Source organism: Lathyrus oleraceus, chromosome 1 (assembly GCF_024323335.1).
Source record: "Lathyrus oleraceus cultivar Zhongwan6 chromosome 1, CAAS_Psat_ZW6_1.0, whole genome shotgun sequence".
NCBI lineage: Eukaryota > Viridiplantae > Streptophyta > Magnoliopsida > Fabales > Fabaceae > Lathyrus > Lathyrus oleraceus.
In genome coordinates, this window is record NC_066579.1 from 449,290,123 (window position 1) to 449,314,006 (window position 23,884).

Below are 23,884 nucleotides of genomic sequence, written 5' to 3' on the forward strand. Positions count from 1 at the left end.
TTGGGTCAGACGGTCCTTCTACCTCTGTTCCACTTCTTAATATAATTGCATGAGCGTGGCTTTTCGGGTTAGGTTGGGGCTGTCCAGGAAATGTACCAGTTGGGGCAGCAGTAGGCGCTTGTTGTTGAGCTACTTGCGAGATTTGTGTTTCCAGCATTTTATTATGGGTAGCCAGGGCATCTACTTTACTTGCTAGTTGTTTAATCTGTTCGCTAGTGTGTACATTCTGGTTTAAGAACTCTTTATTGGTTTGCTGTTGAGAAGCGATGAAGTTCTCCATCATGATTTCCAAGTTGGATTTCCTAGGAACGTTATTGTTAGGTGTAGATGGGGTCGACTTTTGATATCCGGGAGGTATAGCTGGGGCTTGACTGGGAGCTTGACCTGGTGCGTATAAAGCATTATTACTCTTATATGAAAAATTAGGATGGTTCTTCTAGTTTGAGTTATAGGTATGCGAGTAGGGATTTCCTTGAGCATAGTTCACTTGCTCTGCTTGGATTCCTGTTAGGAGTTGACAATCTGTAGGAGTGTGACTTTGGATTCCACAGACTTCGCAATTTTGAGTTACGGCAACCACGGTGGCTGGAGGTGATACATTTAAACTTTCAATTTTCTGGGCAAGAGCATCCACTTTTGCATTAACATGATCAAGACTACTTATCTCGTACATGCCTCCTTTTGTTTGAGGTTTTTCTACCATTGTTCGGTCGCTTCCCCACTGATAATGGTTTTGGGCCATGCTCTCAATAAGTTGATAAGCGTCAGCGTAAGGTTTATCCATAAGCGTACCACCGGCGGCGGCGTCTATTGTTAACCTTGTGTTGTACAAGAGACCATTATAGAAGGTATGAATTACTAACCAGTCCTCTAAACCATGGTGTGGACAAAGTCTCATCATGTCTTTGTATCTTTCCCAAGCTTCGAAAAGAGACTCGTTATCTTTCTGTTTAAATCCATTTATCTGGGCTCTCAACATAGCTGTTTTGCTTGGAGGAAAATATCGGGCAAGAAAGACTTTCTTCAACTCATTCCATGTGGTGACTGAGTTGGAAGGAAGAGACTGAAGCCATCTTCTAGCTTTATCTCTTAACGAGTAAGGAAAGAGACGAAGTCGAATTTCCTCTGAAGTGACACCATTAGCTTTAACAGTATCAGCGTATTGGACAAATACGGATAAATGAAGGTTTGGATCCTCGGTAGGATTTCCAGAGAATTGATTTTGTTGCACTGCCTGCAACAGCGAAGGTTTAAGTTCGAATTTGTTTGCTTCGATTGCGGGTGGAGCAATACTCGAATGCGGCTCATCTTGCGATGGAACATCGTAATCTCGAAGAGCACGAGCAGGTTCTGCCATCTCGGGTATCAGCGAGGGAAGGAGATTTTTGAGATCAGGAATTTCGATTGGAGGAAGATTGTTTGCAGCACGATACTCCCGAATTCTTCGTAAGACTCGGAGATATCGTTCAACGTCGTTGATTCGTAAGTAGTACGGTTCGCCTTGTGAGCGAGTGTGTGGCATACAAATCAACAAAAGATAAGGGAAAAATAAAAATTGCCTTAGTCTCTACAGCGTAACAGAAGAGTTACGATATCGACTAAAGTCCCCGGCAACGGCACCAAAAACTTGATCGCGACTTTATGAGTCTATTGGGATATTAACTGCAAGTGCACAGTCTAATCGCGTAGTTTTAAAAGATATCGATCCTACAGGGACTTAATGAATCGATATACCGTTTTTCTAAGGTTACTTCGTAAAGCTAAGGCGGATGATACTTTGATGATTAGGGGGGAAAATAAAACTAAAATCGGATCTAGATTAAATATCAAATAACGCGGATATCGGTATGTAGTTCGTCGTAATTAGGGAATCAAGTCTTCGTTGGTTTCTTAGTTTTAAAATAAGTCTTTTCAGTAGACACTATTGATTAAAAGTCTTTTCTCAAACTCTCGCTCTGTTGAATCAGACTATGACTTTATATTAACGTGCTCTCTCACTAATTAGTTAAATCTAAAATCACTTTTTGAAAACAATAGAATCTATAGAAACTCTTTTTATTAAAATACTAACCGTTTAAACACCCTCGTCTCAAACTCTCGCTCTGTTGACTTAGATTATATGATTAAACTTAAATGCTTAACTCTCGTCCTCACATTTAACCTTTAAAAATACTTTTTGAAAATGATTAGAATTAAATTAACTCTAAAAATTGCTTTCGCCCTGATTTAAAGTTAATGTCCAATTTACACTGTCCAGTTAAAAGCTCAAACCGTCGTTCTATTGATTTTAACTTCTTTATGTCTTTTACTCTCATACAAAAACTTTGGTACTAACTCTGTAAATTGAGACCATAAAAAGAGTGACTATATTTTTAAATAAATTTAAACCAACTCAGTTTTGATTCCTTTATTCCGCTTACTTTACATACCGATATCTAAATTAATTAGTCGGACATGCTAAACATGCCTAAACAATTATATTGCCTAAATACAGCCATATCAGACAAAAAATATTGATAAACAGCAGTACAGAGCATATATAAATTAAAACAATAAATTAATGAACCTGTAAAATTAATAGAAATCTTGGTTGTTCCTTAACTTCGATGCTTGAACACTCCACCACAAACCGGTTGGATTTGTTCTTCACAATCTTCGATCAGACAGAAAAATAAAAACGAAGGAATAAAATACTATGACCTAACATAAGGTTAGATCCAATAAAAACTATACAATAGTTTCCGGTGTAGAAACTAGTGTGAAAGAAAATAAATTCAATGCTTTGGAAATTAACTAGAAAAGAAAAGGAAATAAAAAATGCTAAGAAAGTAGAATGCTGGAAAATATATTGCTGTAAAAGCTTGCACGGAGGAAAAGAGAGGAACAGAACATAAAGGCCTCAATTGGATCCCTTGAGGTCTATTTATATTCATCCATTTAGTAATCGTTTCCCAAAAGTTCCTTCAGTAGGTTTTCTAGCGTGTCAACGAGTCAGAGGAAGAATAGGAGAACGTGCTTCTGTTACGCGTCAAAGCCAAAAAAATAGGAGTGGGGGTGTGACGTCCGTCACACCATGTGTTACGCTCGTAACACTGAGCAGAGGGGCGTGACGCTCGTCACACCATGTGTGGCGCTCGTCACAGCGTCACAACGCTTTTCCTTGTAGTTGTGGGTTGGGCTTTAGTGGAATGCTTTTCCTTGAGAATCCTCTTTTTGCACCCCCTTTTCTTTCTTTTTCACATATGCTTCTGTCATACCCCAAAAATTACCCATCATTTTTCCTTTAAAAAAAAAAAAAAAAAAAAAAAAAAAAAAAAAAACGAAAAAAAAAAAAGAGAATTTTTTTTTAATTAATTAATTAATTAATTAATTAATTAATTAAATAATTAAAATAAATAAATAAATAAAATATAACAAATTATTTTGGACTTGGGTCTCCCTCAGTCCAAGCCCATTACCCACGAAATTAGTCTATAAATACTGAAGTTTCAGTAGGGGGAGTTAGACTTGGAGTTTATACTGGGAGATTCACTGGAGAAAGAAGGAAGAGAAGCAAAACACTCTGAGGTTTCCTTGGAACAAAACCTTGAGGAAAAAGAAAGAGAGAGAACAGAGAAGGACAGATAGAAACTTTGGCATAGGAACCCTGCCTACCCGGAGAATTCAGAGTAAAGAAACCCTGAAGGCAGCCCATCTGCACCGAAGCCATCGCCGTCCAATTCCCGCTGCCTAACTTATTCCGATACTACAAGTGGTCAATCCCTTCAACCTTGAATTGGCAAACAGGTTTGCGTATCTCTATTGTTTATACTTTCAATTGGCCATATCTACATATATAATGTATCATGATTAAATGTTGATATATAATTTGCTTTCATATGGGAATCTAAATACGCCTGAATACCCTGAATGTTTGACCATGTTATTCCTGTGATAAAATGCCATAAAATTCAAAGTTCCTAACATGGGGCTGTTTTCAAATTCAAAATCCGTGGCCTTCGCTAGGCGAGGCAGAGGCGAACGAGACAGTACCTGATTCTTCTAGTCTGTTTTTTTTATGTTTTTATCATAGCCATGCATTATTCATCCTATCCTATTTATTGTTGTGATATTTCTCCGGTGTAATCTTCGATTGCACCCTGATTTGGTGTTCTGACATGTTTCTTTTTTTGAGTTTCGTAAAGGTTCACATATCCCAGGAAAAGGTTATTGGCTAGGTATTCCACTTTATTTGTGGGATACCCTTGTGGAGTTTCACCCTAAATTAATTTTTAATGTATTAATTTCTAATGTATTAATTTTTTAATATATTATTTTTAATAATTTTAATGTGGAGTTTCATCCTAATTATATAATTAATTGTAAAACTTTGCCTTTGAATAAGTGATCTTGGACCTCTCTTTGTTGCCTTACGATTACGATATTACGGTCATGTCCCGCGAACGTGGGGATACCCTTAGCAAAGACCCTTCGGTTAAATCATCATAAAATAAATTATAGTCTCTCGGATGTTGCCTTCGAATATACAACTTTGTCCCTCGATGACCCTCCGATGTTGCCTACGGTTAAAAGATGATAGTCCCTTCGAATGCTAAGATATCCTCGTAACTGTTGCCTTCAATGACCTATCGATGACCCTACGATGACCCTTTTACATCCAAAGGATAAAACTACTTATTTCTCAATAATAAGGACAGTTTTACCCTCATAAGGATAGGAAATACTCATAAAGACCTTGGGTCGGTATAACTCTTAATTGCTGGCTCACAACCTAAAACATTTTTTCACACCTCACACCTTTCAAAATACCTTCAGAAAATCACCACTTGGTATACATTCATACTAGAATCATTACCGAGTTATATTTTTCTAAACAATTTTCAAAACTAAACGAGATAATCACTTTGTATACATTCATACAAGAATCATTACAAAGTTAAATTCTCTTTTCAAAACAATTTTTCTAAACAATTCACAAACACTTTTTTTTTAGACAAAAATAATATAAGTGATCGAGCAATTAAGAGCCCATGGATAACCATGGATACAAAGGGTGCTAACACCTTCCCTTTGTATAATGTACCTCCCGAACCCAAAATCTAAATTAAGGTCTTTCCTGTTCTTTTCCACCTTTCCTTATTGGATAAAAGAAAAGTCGGTGGCGACTCTTGCTAACCGCGACATTGCGATTAAAACCACAAAAAAGTCCAGTTCACCGTATGACAGAACTGGCGACTCTGCTGGGGAGCCTAAATATTTAAAAAGAGAGGTTACCTTAAAAACAAGATCACTTATTCAATTTGTCTGATTTATTTTTAAGGGATTGCTTGGGTATGTTATGCTTGAGTGAAAGATCCTACACCCGGATCTAGTGTACCTTAGGTAAGTAGCAAGAGATCATCGCGACTGTCCGGCGTATACTGGAATGGTCAAAATGATGGCTACGGTTAATGTGGCACTTTGGATGTCCTGATGTTCCTCATGTTAGTTGAGGAAATATTTGGCATTCGCGTGGTGTCATAAAAGCATTAACCAGACCTTTAGAACCCTAATTGACTCATCCTGGCCATTAGAAAGTAGTGAGATAACTGGCTTCGGTTCCGACTGGAGTTGGTTGAGACTCGATACTACACTCTTTGAGATTGGACTTTAGGGAAGCTTCGGTCAACCACTTGGTGTTGCACTGAAGTGGACTTAAGGAAAGGTCAATGATTTGAGATCCTTCTAGAACCCGGTTACTATTCTAAGACAGGTTGAACCAACCAAACTTCAGTGGGGAGGGTATTTACCTATGGAACTCACGCAAGCCTTAAAACCTAGGAATGATTGTTGTGTGACTTGCTTGTGCTTGTTATTTATCTAACAACATAACATCATAACATCATAACATCATGGCATTGTACTAACCATTTCAAGGATTTAGGGATTTAACTCTGCTAAAAAAAAACAAAACAAAAGCAAAAACAAAAGAGAAAAGAAAAAAAAAAGCTCTTTTTGTTAGTTTATGCAAAGTTAAATCCCGAAAGTCCTTGAAAACATTTCATACATTGCATTGCATCGCATAACAGGTATTCTAAAGGATCAGTGTTCTCACGATTTTCCTATCAAACAGATTCCAGCAGATTCAAACAGATTGAACAATGGCTCTCGAACAAACTGTCAAAGATCTCCAGGCCCAGAATGCTCAATTCCAGGAAATGATGCTGAGCTTATCTAAGGGGCAGGAAGAACTGAAAGCTCTTTTGATGGAGAAGAAGAAGGACCAGAAACCTGTGGGTTACATCAACCCGGGGAGAAGGCTTAAGGGACAGGTTACAGGAGTCAAGATTAGAATTCCGAAGGATTCAGAAGAAGAGACCGAGAATGATTCGGAAGATGAGAATCCTAATCTCGTCAATTCTGAGGACGACGATGAAGATTATGAACATGAACAGTACTCTCCGAAGGATGATAAGTACAAGTTGCTGGAAGAACGTATGCTAGCTATGGAGGGGCAGAAAGTGTCCGGTCTGGATTTCGAAAACTTGGGTCTGGTCTCTGATGTGGTCATTCCCCGCAAATTCAAGGTTCCCATTTTCACTAAGTATGATGGTGCCTCTTGTCCTCAGATGCATCTAAGGGCTTATGTGAGAAAGATTCAGCCGCACACTACTGATAAGAAACTGTGGATCCATTTCTTCCAAGAGAGTCTGTCTGGCACACAGTTAGAGTGGTATTATCAGCTTGAGAGCTCTAACATTCGCACATGGACTGATTTAGCAACAGCTTTCTACAAGCACTACCAGTATAATTCTGAGTTAGCGCCTACTCGGCTACAGCTACAAAATATGACTATGGGCTCTAAAGAAAGTTTCAAAGAATATGCTCAAAAGTGGAGAGATTTGGCTGGCAGAGTCAAACCCCCTATGACTGATCGAGAGTTAGTGGACATGTTCATGGGTACACTGACTGGCCCATTCTACAGCCATCTACTGGGAAGTTCCTCGTCAGGTTTCACTGAACTTATCTTGACAGGTGAACGGGTTGAAAGCGGCATTCGAAGTGGAAAGATACAGGCAGCTACTTCTGCAAGCACCAAAAAGTCCTATCAGGGAAAGAGTGAATCAAATGCTGTGTACAGTGAGAGGAAGCATAACAAGAAGAATCGTGACCATACTGTTGGGGCAGTTACAATTGCCGCACCGCCATCTCAGAACTTCCAACACAGACAAGACAGGTCGAGAAGACAGTTTACCAAGATCAATATGACTTTAACCCAAGCACTGCAGAGTATGTTAAAGGCCAATTTGATTACCCTCAGAGGCCCTCCTGCAAATCCCAACACTACTTCTCCTCGTTATAATCCCAACGCCAGGTGTGCCTATCACTCCGATAGCCCCGGGCATGATACGAATGATTGCTGGTTGTTGAAGAACAAGATTCAGGATATGATCGACGCTGGAGAAATTGAATTTGATCCTCCGGCGACCCCCAATGTCATCACAACACCTATGCCTAATCATGACCAGAATGTTAATGTTGTGGACGACAATTCTCACGTTACTGACGTTGCTGATTTAGCATCTCCTCTCCTGATCGTTAAGAAGAATTTATTGCAAGCTGGTTTATTTCCAGGTTGTGCTGAAGATTGCGATCTCTGTGTACTCCGACCCAATGATTGTTTGAAGTTGAAGAACGGCATTCAACGGCTGATGGATGATCGTACAATTCTATTTGAAAGGGTTCCTAAGGTGGACAACTCTATTGAAGAGGTATCTGTGATTGCTAGGTCCAAAGCTCCAGTGAAGATTACCGCTACTAGAGTGCCTGTGAAGATTACCGCTGAGCCCAAAGTGGCTCCCCTGATTATTACCGCACCTGGCCCCGTGCCATATTCCTCCAGCAAAGCTATTCCGTGGAACTATGGAGGCGACGTTTACATCCATGGCATAAAGCAGGTTGGTAGTTCTGCTAATCCTAATGATATTGTGGGGACTAGTAAAGTTACTCGAAGTGGAAGGATCTACTCCCCAGAAATCTCACCTCCCGCTCCCGAAATTCGAGGAAAAAGACCAGTCAATCCTCCTCAGTCAGAGACATCGGTCGAAGTTACTTCTGAAGATGTTGCCAAACAGGAAATGGAAGAGATGCTGAAAATCATCCGTAAGAGCGATTTTGATGTAGTGGAACAATTGGGGCATACTCCGTCTAAAATCTCAATGTTGTCCTTGTTATTATCCTCTGAATCCCATGCCAATGCATTGATGAAATTCTTGAAGACCGCTCATGTGCCTCAAGAAACATCCGTCGATCAATTCGAACATTATGTTGCTAATTTGACTGTTGACAATGGCCTAGGCTTTTCCGATGCTGACCTGACGCCAGCAGGAAAGAATCACAATAAAGCTCTGCATATCTCCATCGAGTGTGAGGGGATCACCCTGGCTCACGTGTTGATCGACAACGGCTCTTCCTTGAATGTGCTCCCGAAAGCTGTACTCGATAAATTTGACTACAAAGGCATTGAACTGAAACCTAGTGATGTTGTGGTGCGTGCTTACGATGGTGCGAAGAGTGTTGTCTATGGTGAAGTGGTTCTCCCTATCAAGATAGGACCTCAAGTCTTCAACACTACCTTTCACGTGATGGACATTCGTCCCGCCTACTCCTGCTTGTTGGGGCGCCCTTGGATCCATGGGGCAGGTGCGGTAGCTTCGTCGCTTCATCAAAAGCTGAAGTATCCAATAGCAGGCATGGTTGTCACTGTATGTGGAGAAGAAGAGTATATTGTCAGTAGTGTGCAAGCCTTCAAATACGTCGAGATGGATGGTGAATTCTTTGAGACTCCTTCTCAGTCATTTGAAGTGGTTCCTCCACCCAGTCCTGTCCTTAAGCCAACTCCCCTTGTGCCCAAGGTTGTTCGTGCTCCCCCTGTCATGATCTCTCTGAAAGATGCTCAAGCCGCGATTGAAAATGGTGATCGTGCTGGTTGGGGTCAACTGATCAATGTACCGTACAAGTCTGATAAAGCTGGCCTGGGGTTTAACTCTGGAAAGATAGTCAAAAATCAGATTAATGCTATGGAAGATGCTGATAGTGATTGCGACTTGGATAGCTGGATTTTCCCAACAATTGGTGACGGACTCAACAATTGGAAGACTGAAGACATTATCCCGATTTCCTTTAGTCAGGAGTAATTGTTATTGTTTATTCTAGAATTGCAAATTTTAATTTTCTTTTACAATCAAACTTCTTAAAGCATTGTGTCTATGCCCGAGGCACAATGGCTAATTTGTTAGGGGTTTGTCATTTTCATAAGCATATTCATATTCAATAGATCAATGGACTTTTTGCATTCAAATATTGCGCTCTTTATCTTTCCTGTCATTTTTCAAACAAGCTATGTTTCTTGCACACACTCACGTAACAATTTGCCGATCCATATCCACTCTGGATCCTGTTGGTAATGACTCTGCTACTGTTCATTATGACTTTGAAAATCCGATCTACCAAGCCGAGGATGGAAGCGAGGAAGATTGTGAAGTCCCTGGAGAACTTGCCCGACTACTGCGAGAAGAAAAGACTATACAGCCGCATGAGGAATCAATTGAAATTGTAAATCTGGGTACTGAAATAAACAAGAAAGAAGTCAGAGGTTTCTTGGGGCACTCGAATTACATTGCCCGATTCATTCCACACTTGACTGCTACCTGCAAACCCATCTTCAAATTACTGAGACAAAATCAAGAGATGGTATGGAATGATGAATGCCAAGAAGCTTATGACAAAATCAGGAAATATCGCCAAGAACCTCCAGTTCCGATGCCACCAGTTGAAGGAAGACCTTTAATTACGTATTTGACCGTGTTAGAAAATTCAATGAGGTGTGTTGGGGCAACATGACGAGTCTGGTCGAAAAGAGCATGCCATATACTGCCTTAGCAAAAGGTACCGACTGTGAAACAAGATACTCACAGCCCGAGAAAGCTTGCTGTGCTTTGGCCTGGGCTGCTCGCCGACTAAGACAGTATATGTTGAATCATACCACCTTATTGACTTCTAAGATGGATTCTATCAAATACCTATTTGAGAAACCTGCTGTCTCCTGAAAGAGTTATCACTGACAATGGTACTAATTTGAACAACAAGATGATTACTGAACTCTGCACGCAGTTCAAAATAAAACACCATAACTCTTCTCCGTACCGGCCAAAGATGAACGGCGCCGTGGGGACTGCTAACAATATCAAGAAGGTCATGCAAGAAATGACAGTAACATACAAAGACTGGCATGAGATGTTACCCTTTACTCTTTACGGTTATCGCACTTCAGTGCGCACTACGACAGGGGCAACTCCGTTCTCTTTAGTCTATGGAATGGAAGCCATCTTACTAGTGGAAGTTCAGATTCCCTCTCTAAGAATCATGAAAGAGGCGGGCTTAGATGAAGATGAATGGATTCAGACTCGACTCGATCAGATAAACCTGATTGATGAGAAGAGACTTGCGGCTGTTTGTCATGGGCAGATATATCAGAAATGCATGACCCAGGCATTTAACAAAAGAGTTAAGAGACAGGTGTACCAACTTGGCGACTTGGTGATCAAGCGTATCATTCTACCACAAGGTGATCCCAGAGGCAAATGGACTCCCACATACGAAGGGCCATTTGTGGTTAAGAAGGTATTCTCTGGTGAAGCCATGATACTCGCTACTATGGATGGTGAAGACTTCCCACATCCCGTGAACGCGGACATAGTTAAAAAATACTACGCATAAAAGAGACCCGCTAGATCGACGTATCTAGGCAAAAGTAAGGGCATCCCGGCGAACCAAAAGGGTTCGGGCAAAAATTAGGGATATATAAAAAAAAATGTACACCCGGCAAGTCGAAAACCTGAAAAGGCGGCTTGGGCAAAAAAGGGTATCCTGGTGGACTGAAAACCTGAAAAGGCGGTCCAGGCAAAAATTAGGGATTAAAGCGTATGACTATGTCCCGTTCTCAGTCAACTTTCATCCAAGTTCGAGGGACTGACCAAGCCAATCACTTCTATCCGACAGCAAGGGATGAGATGCTCGAAGACATAATGACAGTAGTAGGCTTAAAATCAATAGGACTTCTTCCACATAGCTTTCTCTTTGTTTTCGACAATTTCCTCTTACTAGGATTTCTGTCTCCTTGTACACAAATTGCCTGTTTATAGGCCTCCTTTCAAAATCAATACAACCCTCTTTCAAAAAAAAGATGCTTTTGTTTTTACTTTTCTGTTTTGGTTGCGTAAATGTCCATTGATTTAATTTGAATTAATATGTGCATTTGAATATGATAAATGTTTACCAAAATATATGCGTAGAATAGCAATAGCAATTACTACCCGACTTCAGGATCGAGGAGAAGGTCTAACCATGCTTCCAATGAATCCGCTACCAATTCTATTCCCCCAGCAAGTCTGTTATTCCTCAGAAGAAATTAGCAGTATTCCCCGGCACAGCCAGTTACTCCCCAACAGAGGTCGGCGTCACCAGACAGATTGATCATCTCATCCATCCCCAGCCAGGCTCTGTTGAATATTTCCACCATCAGACAGAAATCAAGCATCCCCAGCCGAGAAAGGGTCATCGACACAAATGTCTCAAATCAGTAGATGGGGATTTATTTTCCCCAGTAGAGTCCCCAAGCAGAACTTCTCATACGCATAACTCATTCATTACATCCTTTCACAGCATACGCATGCATACAACATTCACATTTATTTTAGCATAACACGAAACATCTCATGCATCATGACATAGCATGAAGCTAACTTTTTCTTTGCAGGTTAATTATCCTCCTGATATAGTCAAAGTAGAAGGTTCATTCAGACAGACACCTTTATCAATCACATTCAAGATTCAGATACATATTTCAAATACAGTTCATGGGAACATTCATTCTGACAACACTTCGATATCCTCCTAACGATGGCATCTCTAAGCCCATCCCAGACATTTATTGCAAGTACAACATATACAGGTTATCAGATACAGCCTAACGTACGGTTCATTCTGATTCAGCCCAACATATGACTTCTTCAGCAACTCCAATGCGGTCTAACGTACGACCCATTTGGACCTTCAAATCCTCAGATGCTGCCTAGCGTACGGTACATTCAGGGGTGTAGTCTAGCGTACGACTACTTTCTTTTTCAAATGCAGCCTAACGGACGGCTCATTCTACAACTCGGATACGATCTAACGTACGATCCATTCTGAACTTCAACAACCCCAACGCGGTCTAACGTACGACCCGTTTGGATCTTACAACCCTCAGATGCTACCTAACGTACGGTACATTTCTGAAGTATAGTCTGGCGTACGACTACCGCTTTCATCATCAGATGCGGCCTAACAGACGACTCATTCTGCGACGGTCTAACGTACGACCCGTTCGGATGTCCATCCCCACAGATGCTACCTAACATACGGTACATTTCTGAAGTGTAGTCTAACGTACGACTACCCCTTTCGTCATCAGACTCAGCCTAACGTACGGCTCATTCTGCAACTCAGATACGATCTAGCGTATGGTCCATTCTGATCCTTTATCCCCAACAGCATATGACACACTCCGACTCCCCAGCGAAGTCGGCAGCCTAATGGATGACTCATTATACGGTCTAACGTACGACCCAGTGTGGCACCCATGTCTTCAAATTGGCCTAATATACGGCGCGATCTGAAGCTTCCGTCATCAAACCTCCCGGATGGCATCTTTAAGTCCATCTCCATCAAGACCAACTGTCGATTCTCAAGTGCAAATTTTTGGGGCATTCTAGTGTTCAATAATCTTCCACCTCCAGACCACGAATGGCATACACGCCATCCTAACTCTCTCGGTTCAAGAATATTGAACAGGGGCAGCTGTCATACCCCAAAAATTACCCATCATTTTTCCTAAAAAAAAAAAAAAAAAAAAAAGAGAAAAAGAGAAAAATTTTTTTTTAATTAATTAATTAATTAATTAATTAAATAATTAAAATAAATAAATAAATAAAATATAACAAATTATTTTGGACTTGGGTCTCCCTCAGTCCAAGCCCATTACCCACGAAATTAGTCTATAAATACTGAAGTTTCAGTAGGGGGAGTTAGACTTGGAGTTTATACTGGGAGATTCACTGGAGAAAGAAGGAAGAGAAGCAAAACACTCTGAGGTTTCCTTGGAATAAAACCTTGAGGAAAAAGAAAGAGAGAGAACAGAGAAGGACGGATAGAAACTTTGGCATAGGAACCCTGCCTACCCGGAGAATTCAGAGTAAAGAAACCCTGAAGGCAGCCCATCTGCACCGAAGCCATCGCCGTCCAATTCCCGCTGCCTAACTTATTCCGATACTACAAGTGGTCAATCCCTTCAACCTTGAATTGGCAAACAGGTTTGCGTATCTCTATTGTTTATACTTTCAATTGGCCATATCTACATATATAATGTATCATGATTAAATGTTGATATATAATTTGCTTTCGTATGGGAATCTAAATACGCCTGAATACCCTGAATGTTTGACCATGTTATTCCTGTGATAAAATGCCATAAAATTCAAAGTTCCTAACATGGGGCTGTTTTCAAATTCAAAATCCGTGGCCTTCGCTAGGCGAGGCAGAGGCGAACGAGACAGTACCTGATTCTTCTAGTCTGTTTTTTTTTATGTTTTTATCATAGCCATGCATTATTCATCCTATCCTATTTATTGTTGTGATATTTCTCCGGTGTAATCTTCGATTGCACCCTGATTTGGTGTTCTGACATGTTTCTTTTTTTGAGTTTCGTAAAGGTTCACATATCCCAGGAAAAGGTTATTGGCTAGGTATTCCACTTTATTTGTGGGATACCCTTGTGGAGTTTCACCCTAAATTAATTTTTAATGTATTAATTTCTAATGTATTAATTTTTTAATATATTATTTTTAATAATTTTAATGTGGAGTTTCATCCTAATTATATAATTAATTGTAAAACTTTGCCTTTGAATAAGTGATCTTGGACCTCTCTTTGTTGCCTTACGATTACGATATTACGGTCATGTCCCGCGAACGTGGGGATACCCTTAGCAAAGACCCTTCGGTTAAATCATCATAAAATAAATTATAGTTCCTCGGATGTTGCCTTCGAATATACAACTTTGTCCCTCGATGACCCTCCGATGTTGCCTACGGTTAAAAGATGATAGTCCCTTCGAATGCTAAGATATCCTCGTAACTGTTGCCTTCAATGACCTATCGATGACCCTACGATGACCCTTTTACATCCAAAGGATAAAACTACTTATTTCTCAATAATAAGGACAGTTTTAGCCTCATAAGGATAGGAAATACTCATAAAGACCTTGGGTCGGTATAACTCTTAATTGCTGGCTCACAACCTAAAACATTTTTTCACACCTCACACCTTTCAAAATACCTTCAGAAAATCACCACTTGGTATACATTCATACTAGAATCATTACCGAGTTATATTTTTCTAAACAATTTTCAAAACTAAACGAGATAATCACTTTGTATACATTCATACAAGAATCATTACAAAGTTAAATTCTCTTTTCAAAACAATTTTTCTAAACAATTCACAAACACTTTTTTTTAGACAAAAATAATATAAGTGATCGAGCAATTAAGAGCCCATGGATAACCATGGATACAAAGGGTGCTAACACCTTCCCTTTGTATAATGTACCTCCCGAACCCAAAATCTAAATTAAGGTCTTTCCTGTTCTTTTCCACCTTTCCTTATTGGATAAAAGAAAAGTCGGTGGCGACTCTTGCTAACCGCGACATTGCGATTAAAACCACAAAAAAGTCCAGTTCACCGTATGACAGCTTCAAATAATGTTACCTGAAATAAATAGAAGGAAAATACCAAGTAATATCGAATAATATAAAATAAATCGAATGAAATAATAATATAATTTATTAAATCGAGTCCAAAAATGTGATATTATTTCATGTTATCAGTAGTAATAAATAGGAGTAATCAATACTCAACCACTCAATAATTAAGAATTTATTCAACTTCCCAAAATATATCATTATTAGGGTAACTTCCCAAAATACATTTATTCATTCCAATTTATTCACGTTAAACTCTTTCACCTCTCTCACATTAAATAAAGTTGTTGTCTCACTCAATGTTTCATTCTCTATCTTCTCTCTCACGGTTAAAATAACCTTTCATTCTCTATAAAAACAATTTCAACCTTTCTCCAATGGCTTAAAGTTCTGATGTTGGAACTTTAGTTGTTGGTGCTTTCATTGCTCCCCCTACAATTGCACCACCGCCATGCCAGAAAAAACTACCAAAAAATGCTCTTGGTAACCAAACTGATATGGCATGGAAACATGGCATTGTTGATCGTGATAATCCAAGAAAAATTCAATGCAAGTATTGTAAAAAAAAAGGTAACTAGAGGAGTCTACATGCTAAAGCATCACTTGGCTGGAACTCAAAAAGATGTTGAAGCATATAAGGATGTCCTAGACGAAATCAAGAGAGAAATCTGCAAGTTTGTTCAAGATTGCAAGAAAATTTGATTAAAAAAATAGAGGCAATGGTGGAGGAAGAGATGTCAGAGGCGTGCTAAAAAAGAATGACCAGTAACAACTCTGGAAACATATTTAAGAAAAGGCGTTTCAGCTCACAACCTAGCATCAATGTAGTTCTAAAGAAGGGCTTAAGAGATGATGCATGTCAAGAAATTGCAAGGTTTTTTACAATAATGTCATACCATTCAATGTAGCAAGGAGTGAGGAGTTCACTATCATGTGTGATATGATTTCAAGACATGGTAATGGATTCAAACCACCATCTTATCATGACTTAAGAATTAAGTTGTTAAATCAAGAAGTGAAGTTGACACATGAAGCTTTGGAAGAACATAGGAAGGAATGGAGGAATATTGGATGCACCATAATGACCGATGGATGGACTGATCGGAAGAGGAGGACAATTTTGAATTTTTTGGTTAATAGTCCAAAGGGTACTGTATTTTTTAAGTATGTTGGTGCATCCAACATATGCAAAACAATCCATAAAATATTTGAAATGATTGATGTTGTTGTTGAAGAGGTTGGAGAAGATAATGTCGTTCAGGTCGTGACAGATAATGCGACAAACTACAAGGCTGCGGTGAGATGCTGATGCGAAAGAGGAACAAATTATATTGGATACCTTGTGCCGCACACTATCTTGATTTGATGCTTGAAGATTTGGAGAAGAAGATATCGGTTCATGAAGAGACAATTCCAAAGGGTAAAAAAAATTACCACTTTTATTTATTCAAGAACTTCTCTCATTTCTATTTTGTATCATCACACAAAAAACAAAGATTTGGTGAGGCCAGGCGCTACTCGATTTTCCATGTCTTACCTTACTTTAGGGTGCTTGTATGAGAACAAGGAAGCTTTGATAAGAATGTTCACCTCCAAAGAATGGAAGTCGAGCAAATGTGCAAAGTTAGGAGATGGAAAATCCATTGAAGATGTGGTTTTGGACAAAAAGAATTGGAAGAATATTGTTATTTGTTTGAGGGGTGTTACACCTCTCATTAAAGTGCTTCGTTTAGTTGATTCAGATCAAAAACCAGCCATGGGATTAATCTATGAGGCAGTGGACCAAGCAAAGGAGGAAATTCAAAAGAATTTTAATTGTGTAAAAAAAAGGTATCTTTGTTTTATTTAATTTTATTGAAGTATTTGTGTTTGTACTTGATATTAAATGTTAAAAATAACTCAAATTATTATAATTTGTAGTTACAACTCTATTTGGAATATCATTGATGATAGATGGAACAAAATGCTACATAGACCACTACATGTTGCAGCCTGTTATCTCAACCCACGGATACATTACGGTTCTAGATTCAAAGCTGATATTGAGGTTAGAAAAGGGTTAATGAACTGTTTAACTAAAATGGTGGATGATCCTGAAGAACATGCTAAGATTGAAGTCCAAATGCATGACTTTAAGAAACAATTAGGGTATTTTGGGACAAAATTAGCCAAACGAACACTTGAGAAATCTACTCCGGCAGATTGGTGGGATTCAGTTGGGTTTGAGTGTCCAGAACTGCATAGATTTGCTATCCGCATACTCAGCTTGACATGCAGTTCATCGGGTTGTGAGCGAAACTGGAGTGCTTTTGAGATGGTAAGACTTTAAGAATTTATAATTAATTGTATAAGGCTTTCATCTTGCTTATGTTTATTTTTTTTTCATTTACTGTAATTAAGGTCCATAGAAAAAGAAGGAACTGCTTGAAACAAAAAATGATGAATAATGTTGTATTTGTCATGGCTAATTCAAGATTGTCCAAAAAAAGAAAGGGAGAAGAATATTTGAGATAAACTTTGATGACCTTGGATCTGATGATGATTGGCTTATGGACGAAGATGGCGACATTGAAATTTCGGATGAAGACTTTATTCAAATGAATCAAGAACAAATTCAAGAGGATGATATTTTTGTTCATGATTTGGAAGATAAACATGATGGAGGGATAGATGAAAATGAATTTGATGATGACTTTGAAAATGAAAATGAAGATGAAGGAGATAATGAAGACAACGATGATCCATTGAATGATTATGACCAACTCCAACATGAATTGTTTGGAAATTGAGTGAATTTTCATTAATTTTTTCTTATAAGTTTTCAATTATTATTTGCTACTGTTTTGAATGTTGTGGCGTTTGAATTGTCTTGAATTAGTTTTAATGAATATTATCCTATGAAATTTCTGTTTTTTAAAGTGATTTTAGTGTTATTTGAATTTTATTTTTATATTATCTAGTGTCATATGCATAATATTAATCTATATGCAAAATATATGTGAATTTTTAAATTTGGTAGGATCTTACGATCCGTATTACGATCCCCCGATTCACGATCTAATTACCTCAATCCGATCTTGCATAGGATCTCGAGTTTGACTACCTTGGTCTTCCCTTTTAGATGCGGTCTTTGTGGTTTGAAAGAGGAAACTGATTCTCATTTGTTTTTTTGATTGTACTTTTTCTTCTAAGCTTTGGATTTGGCTGAGTAATATGCTCACTCTTAGTTACTCTCTCCTTGGATGGTCGGACATTTGGAGACTCCTTAGAACAACAGGTGCAGATCATGATATGGTGATATGTAAAGTTGCTATCATTTTCACTCTCAACTCGATCTGGAAGGCCCAAAACTTGGTTAGATTTAATGACACTTTAACTTCTTTTTCTTCTTCAACTTCTTTTATTATGGTTGTCGTTTCCGTTACGGGTAATGCCATCTCTGTTGGCCCCTATCTTTCTTTGCATGATTTTGAGATTCTTAAGAGGTTTAAGGTCACGATTCGGCCGCCACGTGCTCCGAATATTTTATAGGTTTTTTGGCAGCCACCTCTTAGGAATTGGATAAATTTGAATTGTGATGGAGCTTCCAAAACCCCTTCGGGTCTTTCGGCTTGTGGGGGCATCACTAGAGATAGTGATGGGTCCTTCTTGGGTGCTTTCGCTTCATTTTTCAGGAGTCTCAGATTCTCTCATTGCTGAACTCACGGGTGCCATGCTAGTAATGGAGTTCGCTCATGAGAAGAACTGGCATAATGTTTAGTTGGAATCAGACTCGACAACGGCAGTTAGAGCTTCCAGACCTCCTTTTTGTGTGTCCTCGTGATTAGAAATAGATGGCTTAATTGTATAAATCTTGTTTCCAAGTGAAAGTGAAATTTTGTTGTTTATCACATTTTTAGGGAATGAAATAGTTGTGCAGATGCCCTTTCTAATTTAGGTCTTACTTTGACGGATACTTCAGTATTTTCTTCCATACCTTTGTGTATTCGAACTAATTTTGTAAAGAACGGACTTGATTTGTTTTTCTTTAGATTTACTTATTCTTGAGAGGGTCGATCCATTTTATTTTTATTATAATCTTATTAAAAAAATAATTCATCCATTTTTTTGTGTATTATTATAATTGATTATTTTTTTAAAATAACCATGTTTTTCAAAAAAAATACGAAAATAATCAACTTTTCAATTTTTTTTCCAAAATAACCATGTTTGGGGGAGGATGCCTCGGGGGAGTTGGCGCACCCCCAAAAATAAGAGAGGCGCCAGATGCTATTGGCGCCTATGTGTTTCTTTTGAAAAGAAAATTTAATTTTGCAGCCAACAAAAATCAAACACACAACCTTTGGATCAATAGTGAAACTATTTACCATTGCACCACAGATCCTTCATGTTAATTTGTTTCATCATGACACATCCTCCCCAAACATGGTTATTTTGGAAAAAAATTTGAAAAGTTGGTTATTTTTGTATTTTTTTTGAAAAACATGATTATTTTAAAAAAAAAAATCATTATAATTTTATGATTATTAGGTTTTTTTCATGGTATATACTTTTTATTATATTTTATGATTATATCTTTTTCATTTCTTGCTTCTCTATCTCATTTCACAATGGCTCCTGCCAAACGCCATTTCCCATGCGAAGAAGACGAATCATCAACTCATCAGAAGAAAGCAAAACAAGTTGCGCTGGAACAACTTCTTTCGCCATCACCAGTTGTTCTCAATTCTGCTGATTGTAACTTAGGTATTATTTTTTTCTGTCTTTTTCGGTATCACTCAGTTCATCAAAATTCAAAACCCTCCCTTTAATTTGCATTAATATAATTTATTTATTTAATTTATAGGTATCAATCTGTTGATGTATGTTAATCTATCGTTTTTCATGGTTGATTTTGTTAGATTTCAATATTGAATGCAATGGACTTGTTGGATATGGCCTTAATGAAGAAGGCTTTGGTTATTGTTGGTCTGGTGCTAGAGCTACTGCTGGAATAAAAAATGGTAGATATTGCTATGGTTGTGTTGTTGTTTCTCCTCAACCTGTTGATACCGATGATACTGCTCCTGATCAGCGGCATCTTTGTCGTCTTGGTGTTTCTAGAGGCGATGACGCTGTTGGAGCTCTTGGTGAGACAAAAAATAGCTTTGGTTATGGCGCCACTGGCAGGTTTTCTAATGCCGGGAAGTTTTTGAAGTTTGGTGATAAGTTTGGTGTTGGTGATACAATAGTTTGTTGCATTGATCTTGAGAGTAAACCACTTGCTTCAATTGGTTTCTCTAAGAATGGTAAATGGTTGGGTACTGCATTTCAATTTGATGTTGGTTCTCTTGGTCTTGGAGCGGATTCTTCTTTTTCAAAGGACTCGCCTTGGGAATGGGCACTTTTTCCGCATGTTCTGTTGAAAAATGTTGTGGTTCAGATGCAGTTCAGTGTTGAACAAGGACTTGTTCCTCAAGAAGGGTTCAGACCTTGGGCCTTTGCTGTTGCGGATGGAAATGCGGTTATGGGACCTTCGTTTTCTTATCCAAAGGATTGTGAATTGATGATGCTTGTGGGATTACCGGCTTCAGGCAAGACTACATGGGCTGAAAAATGGGTGAAAGATCACTCGGAGAAGCGTTATGTTTTGCTTGGCACAAACTTAATTCTTGAACAGATGAAGGTTAGTTTTACTCCAAATCATTGTGGTTATCATTTTTGTATCTTCAGTTTTTGCTTAATCTAGTGCTGCTTAGGTTCCTGGACTGTTACGGAAGAACAACTACAGTGAAAGGTTTGACCGTTTGATGGACAAGGCAACTGCAATGTTCAATGTAATTCTGGCCAGGGCAGCTAATGTTCCCCGCAATTATATAATCGATCAGACAAATGTATACAAAAATGCACGCAAACGGAAGCTTAAGCCATTCAAGGATTATCAAAAGGTTGGTATTTATCTATTTGTTCGTTGGAACTTGGAAGGTGAGTTTACTACAGATTTGGTAATATAACTTTTCGTCCATCCAGACTGCTGTTGTGGTTTTCCCAAAGCCAGAAGAGCTCACGAGACGGTCTGAAAAAAGATTTAAAGAAATGGGCAAAGAAGTTCCAATTGATGCTTTGAATAGCATGATAGGTATTTTTTTTACCTTTTACTTGTTATATGCTGGTGTTTAGTTTATCATTTATTTTCATAACTTAAGAGTTTTCTTATGCCTTTTATGATATTTCATGACCATGGCAGCTAATTATGTTCTACCTAAAAGCAAGGATTTTCCATTTTCAGATGAAGATTTTGATCAGGTAGTTACTAAATTACATTGCTTTTTGTTGATGTGACTATCAAGTTATATCAATCATGACAGTACTAAAGCTTCATTTGTATTTCAAGGTTCTATTTGTTGAACTGAACCGAGACGAGTCTCAGAAATATTTGGATCAGATGAAGCAAGATACTCTGTCTCTATCTAATAACAACCTGTCAACATTAGCGCACAGAGGTTCTTCTCATTCTTCTGTACCTGCATTGCAAAATCAAAGAAGTTCGACAGGTTTTTATCTACGTGCAATTGCTTTTTGATTTTATTGTATAATTATCGTTAATAATCTCGACGTTGATGAACTCTTGCTCAGGAAGTGGAATTCACCATTGGAGAGCTCATTCTCTCATATCTCAAACCAACTACAGGATGCCTAGTCAAGTTAGTAACCTATATTACAACTTTCTATTAACTTGCAAACTTTTCAGTGTTGTTAAATAGCGGCAATAGCGGCGATGCATCGCAATATCATAATAGAATTTGAACAAATTGTTATCGTTAACCAATATGCTGTTTAGTACAAAAAATTGCATTGCAGAATTTGAATGAACCACCATTTTCTATGATGTGTAATTTACAGCACTGAAACTCTTCTATCTTAGTTACTTTTGTCTTGTGGCAACTATGCTGATTCCAGGTACATGCTCTCAGGTCAATTCACATGGTCATATGAATGAACCTCAGCTAAATATGAATCTGTTGTGTGGAGGATATCCAAGCAGTCAAATTTCACATGCTGCAAGATCACCCTCTCCTTGTGGACGTTATTCCAATGGTGAAGCATCTTGTTTTCCTATAGATAATGTTGGTTCCAATAGAACTTACGGTGACATCGAAGCATACAGGAACCCTGTTTTGGGTAGCCAGTATAGGCCAAGTACTGCAGGGAACAACAATATGAGTTTTCATGGAAGACCTTATGTTGAATATCGAGAGTCACAACCTTTTAATTATCGTACATATGGAAGACCTTATGTTGAATACAGAGATTTCCAACCTGAGCTTCTTTCACATGCAGCAGCCACACGTAGTTATTCTCTTAGAATTTCTCTTTTTTAAGTTATTTTTTTAATCAATGCAATAATAATTTGTTGCTATTACATTTCAGCTTCGCTTCCCCCGTGTGGGGAACCGACTTTAAGACCTCGACATGGTGGATTACCCGATAACATGCAATATTCAGGGAGATATGCTTGTCAGTATCCAAAATACTACCCTTGAAATTTACCAGACACTGTAATTGGTAAGTGGAACACTAAATATGTAATTATGGATATCTCTGTTTTGCATTTTGAATATACAATGTGGCTTAGAGGTGTCAAGTTAAGAACACCAATTATGATCTTGTAATATAAAGCAACAACATTTCACTCCAATGAAATAAGCTCAGAAACAACTTATGTATTAAAATAGATAATGCTGTTTTTATATGTACACGTACTCTATCTTAAAAATGTATTATTATATTTAAGATCCATAATAAAAACATGAAATGGAGTAATCTTAAAATACTTAAATTACGAGTAATATTTAAGATAAAAATTCACAATATAGGATTTGTTTGGTTTTCATGATACAAAATGCAGATATGGTATTTTCTTTGGTAATCAATAATCCTTTGTAGCCCATTAAATGAGTTAACATTATCGATTTGTTTAGTTATTTGATATAGGATTTGTTTTGTGTTCAGATGATAGAGTTGTATAAAATTTGGAAGAATTTTGTAGCCAAGTAGCCTATTATCGAATAGTTATGGATTATCTATTTTTAGGCATGAATTTATGAGATTAAAGGTAGTGCACTGTCCGTGTAAATTTTCTTTACACCATCATCCAATAGAATTATAAAGTTCTGTCATGTCATACCAGTATTTTAAAATTAAACGTGTGATTTGGCGAGATGCACGTCTCTGATTGGTTGACAGTGTAAAAATATTTTACACTGTCAGTGCATAGTCTTTTTTCTCTGAATTTATACCACATGTCATAAAAAACAAGAGACAAAAATTCTTCTTCCTATAGGAATGTATAACGTTCATTAATTTTCTTGTGTTTTATTTCACTTCAGTTTGGAGCTGGCGCATGGCGCGTTCTCAATAGTTGCAATTCTGTTTGGCTTGGTTTGTTGTCTTACATGTTCGGCTCTGTCAGAGAAAAAATCCTGGATGCGCATGGAAGGCTCAAGGGACATGGAGCTTTTAAAGGAAATTTTGATGTCGGTTCAACCGGAACCGAATGTGGAAGTAGGGATGTTAGTTTGCATCTGTCAGGGGGATCCCAGCGGGAATTGTCCCGTTCAGAGTCTCAAAGATGGGGAATTTTCTCCCTCAAAGATGGGGAATTTTCTCCAGCGGAATGTTAATACAGTGAAATGTAGATATTAATGTATTTATTACGAGTGAGAAATGTAGATATTAAACCTTATAAAAGTTGTAGAGTTTATTATTCGCATCTTTTACAATTGTATTAATATCATTTTCTTCTATAGTATCGTTCATTTTTTCTTCAGCCGTCAAATCTCCATTCAGCTTCCTCATCCATCTTGTCCGCCGGATCTCACCATTGTCTTCTCTTTTGTAACGTGTGCTACCATTATTCACATCTCTTACAATTACATCAATAAGGTTTGATTCTCATAAATTTATCTATAAAATTGTTTATAGGAAAAAGGAGATTGTTTCTCCTTAATTTTCATAAATTTGTTTATGTAATCAACATTAAATTAAATTGTTTAGAAATTTTA

General features: G+C 38.1%; 1 protein-coding gene, 1 non-coding gene and 1 pseudogene across 3 annotated transcripts; all 3 read left to right on the forward strand.

Annotated features, from left to right (window-relative positions):
* The first annotated feature begins 872 nt into the window (after positions 1-872).
* LOC127116220 (small nucleolar RNA R71) lies at positions 873-979 on the forward strand. The gene has a single exon (XR_007801190.1). It is a non-coding gene; the product is annotated as a small nucleolar RNA R71 (small nucleolar RNA).
* A 14,238-nt stretch (positions 980-15,217) lies between these two features.
* Positions 15,218-17,629, forward strand: LOC127082828 (uncharacterized; annotated as a pseudogene).
* A 1,792-nt stretch (positions 17,630-19,421) lies between these two features.
* LOC127082839 (uncharacterized) lies at positions 19,422-23,586 on the forward strand. Of its 2 annotated transcripts, XM_051023077.1 has the most exons (10): positions 19,422-19,586; positions 19,742-20,505; positions 20,579-20,767; positions 20,850-20,958; positions 21,067-21,125; positions 21,214-21,373; positions 21,456-21,523; positions 21,794-22,169; positions 22,251-22,385; positions 23,210-23,586. In XM_051023077.1, exons 1-9 carry the CDS (start codon positions 19,451-19,453, stop codon positions 22,361-22,363), a joined length of 1,974 nt encoding a protein of 657 aa, XP_050879034.1. In that variant the 5' UTR covers positions 19,422-19,450; the 3' UTR covers positions 22,364-22,385; positions 23,210-23,586. The 2 variants fall into 2 exon arrangements, with proteins under 2 accessions (XP_050879034.1, XP_050879041.1); XM_051023084.1 differs by lacking the exons at positions 22,251-22,385; positions 23,210-23,586 and having other exon boundaries at positions 21,780-22,036.
* Positions 23,587-23,884: the final 298 nt, after the last annotated feature.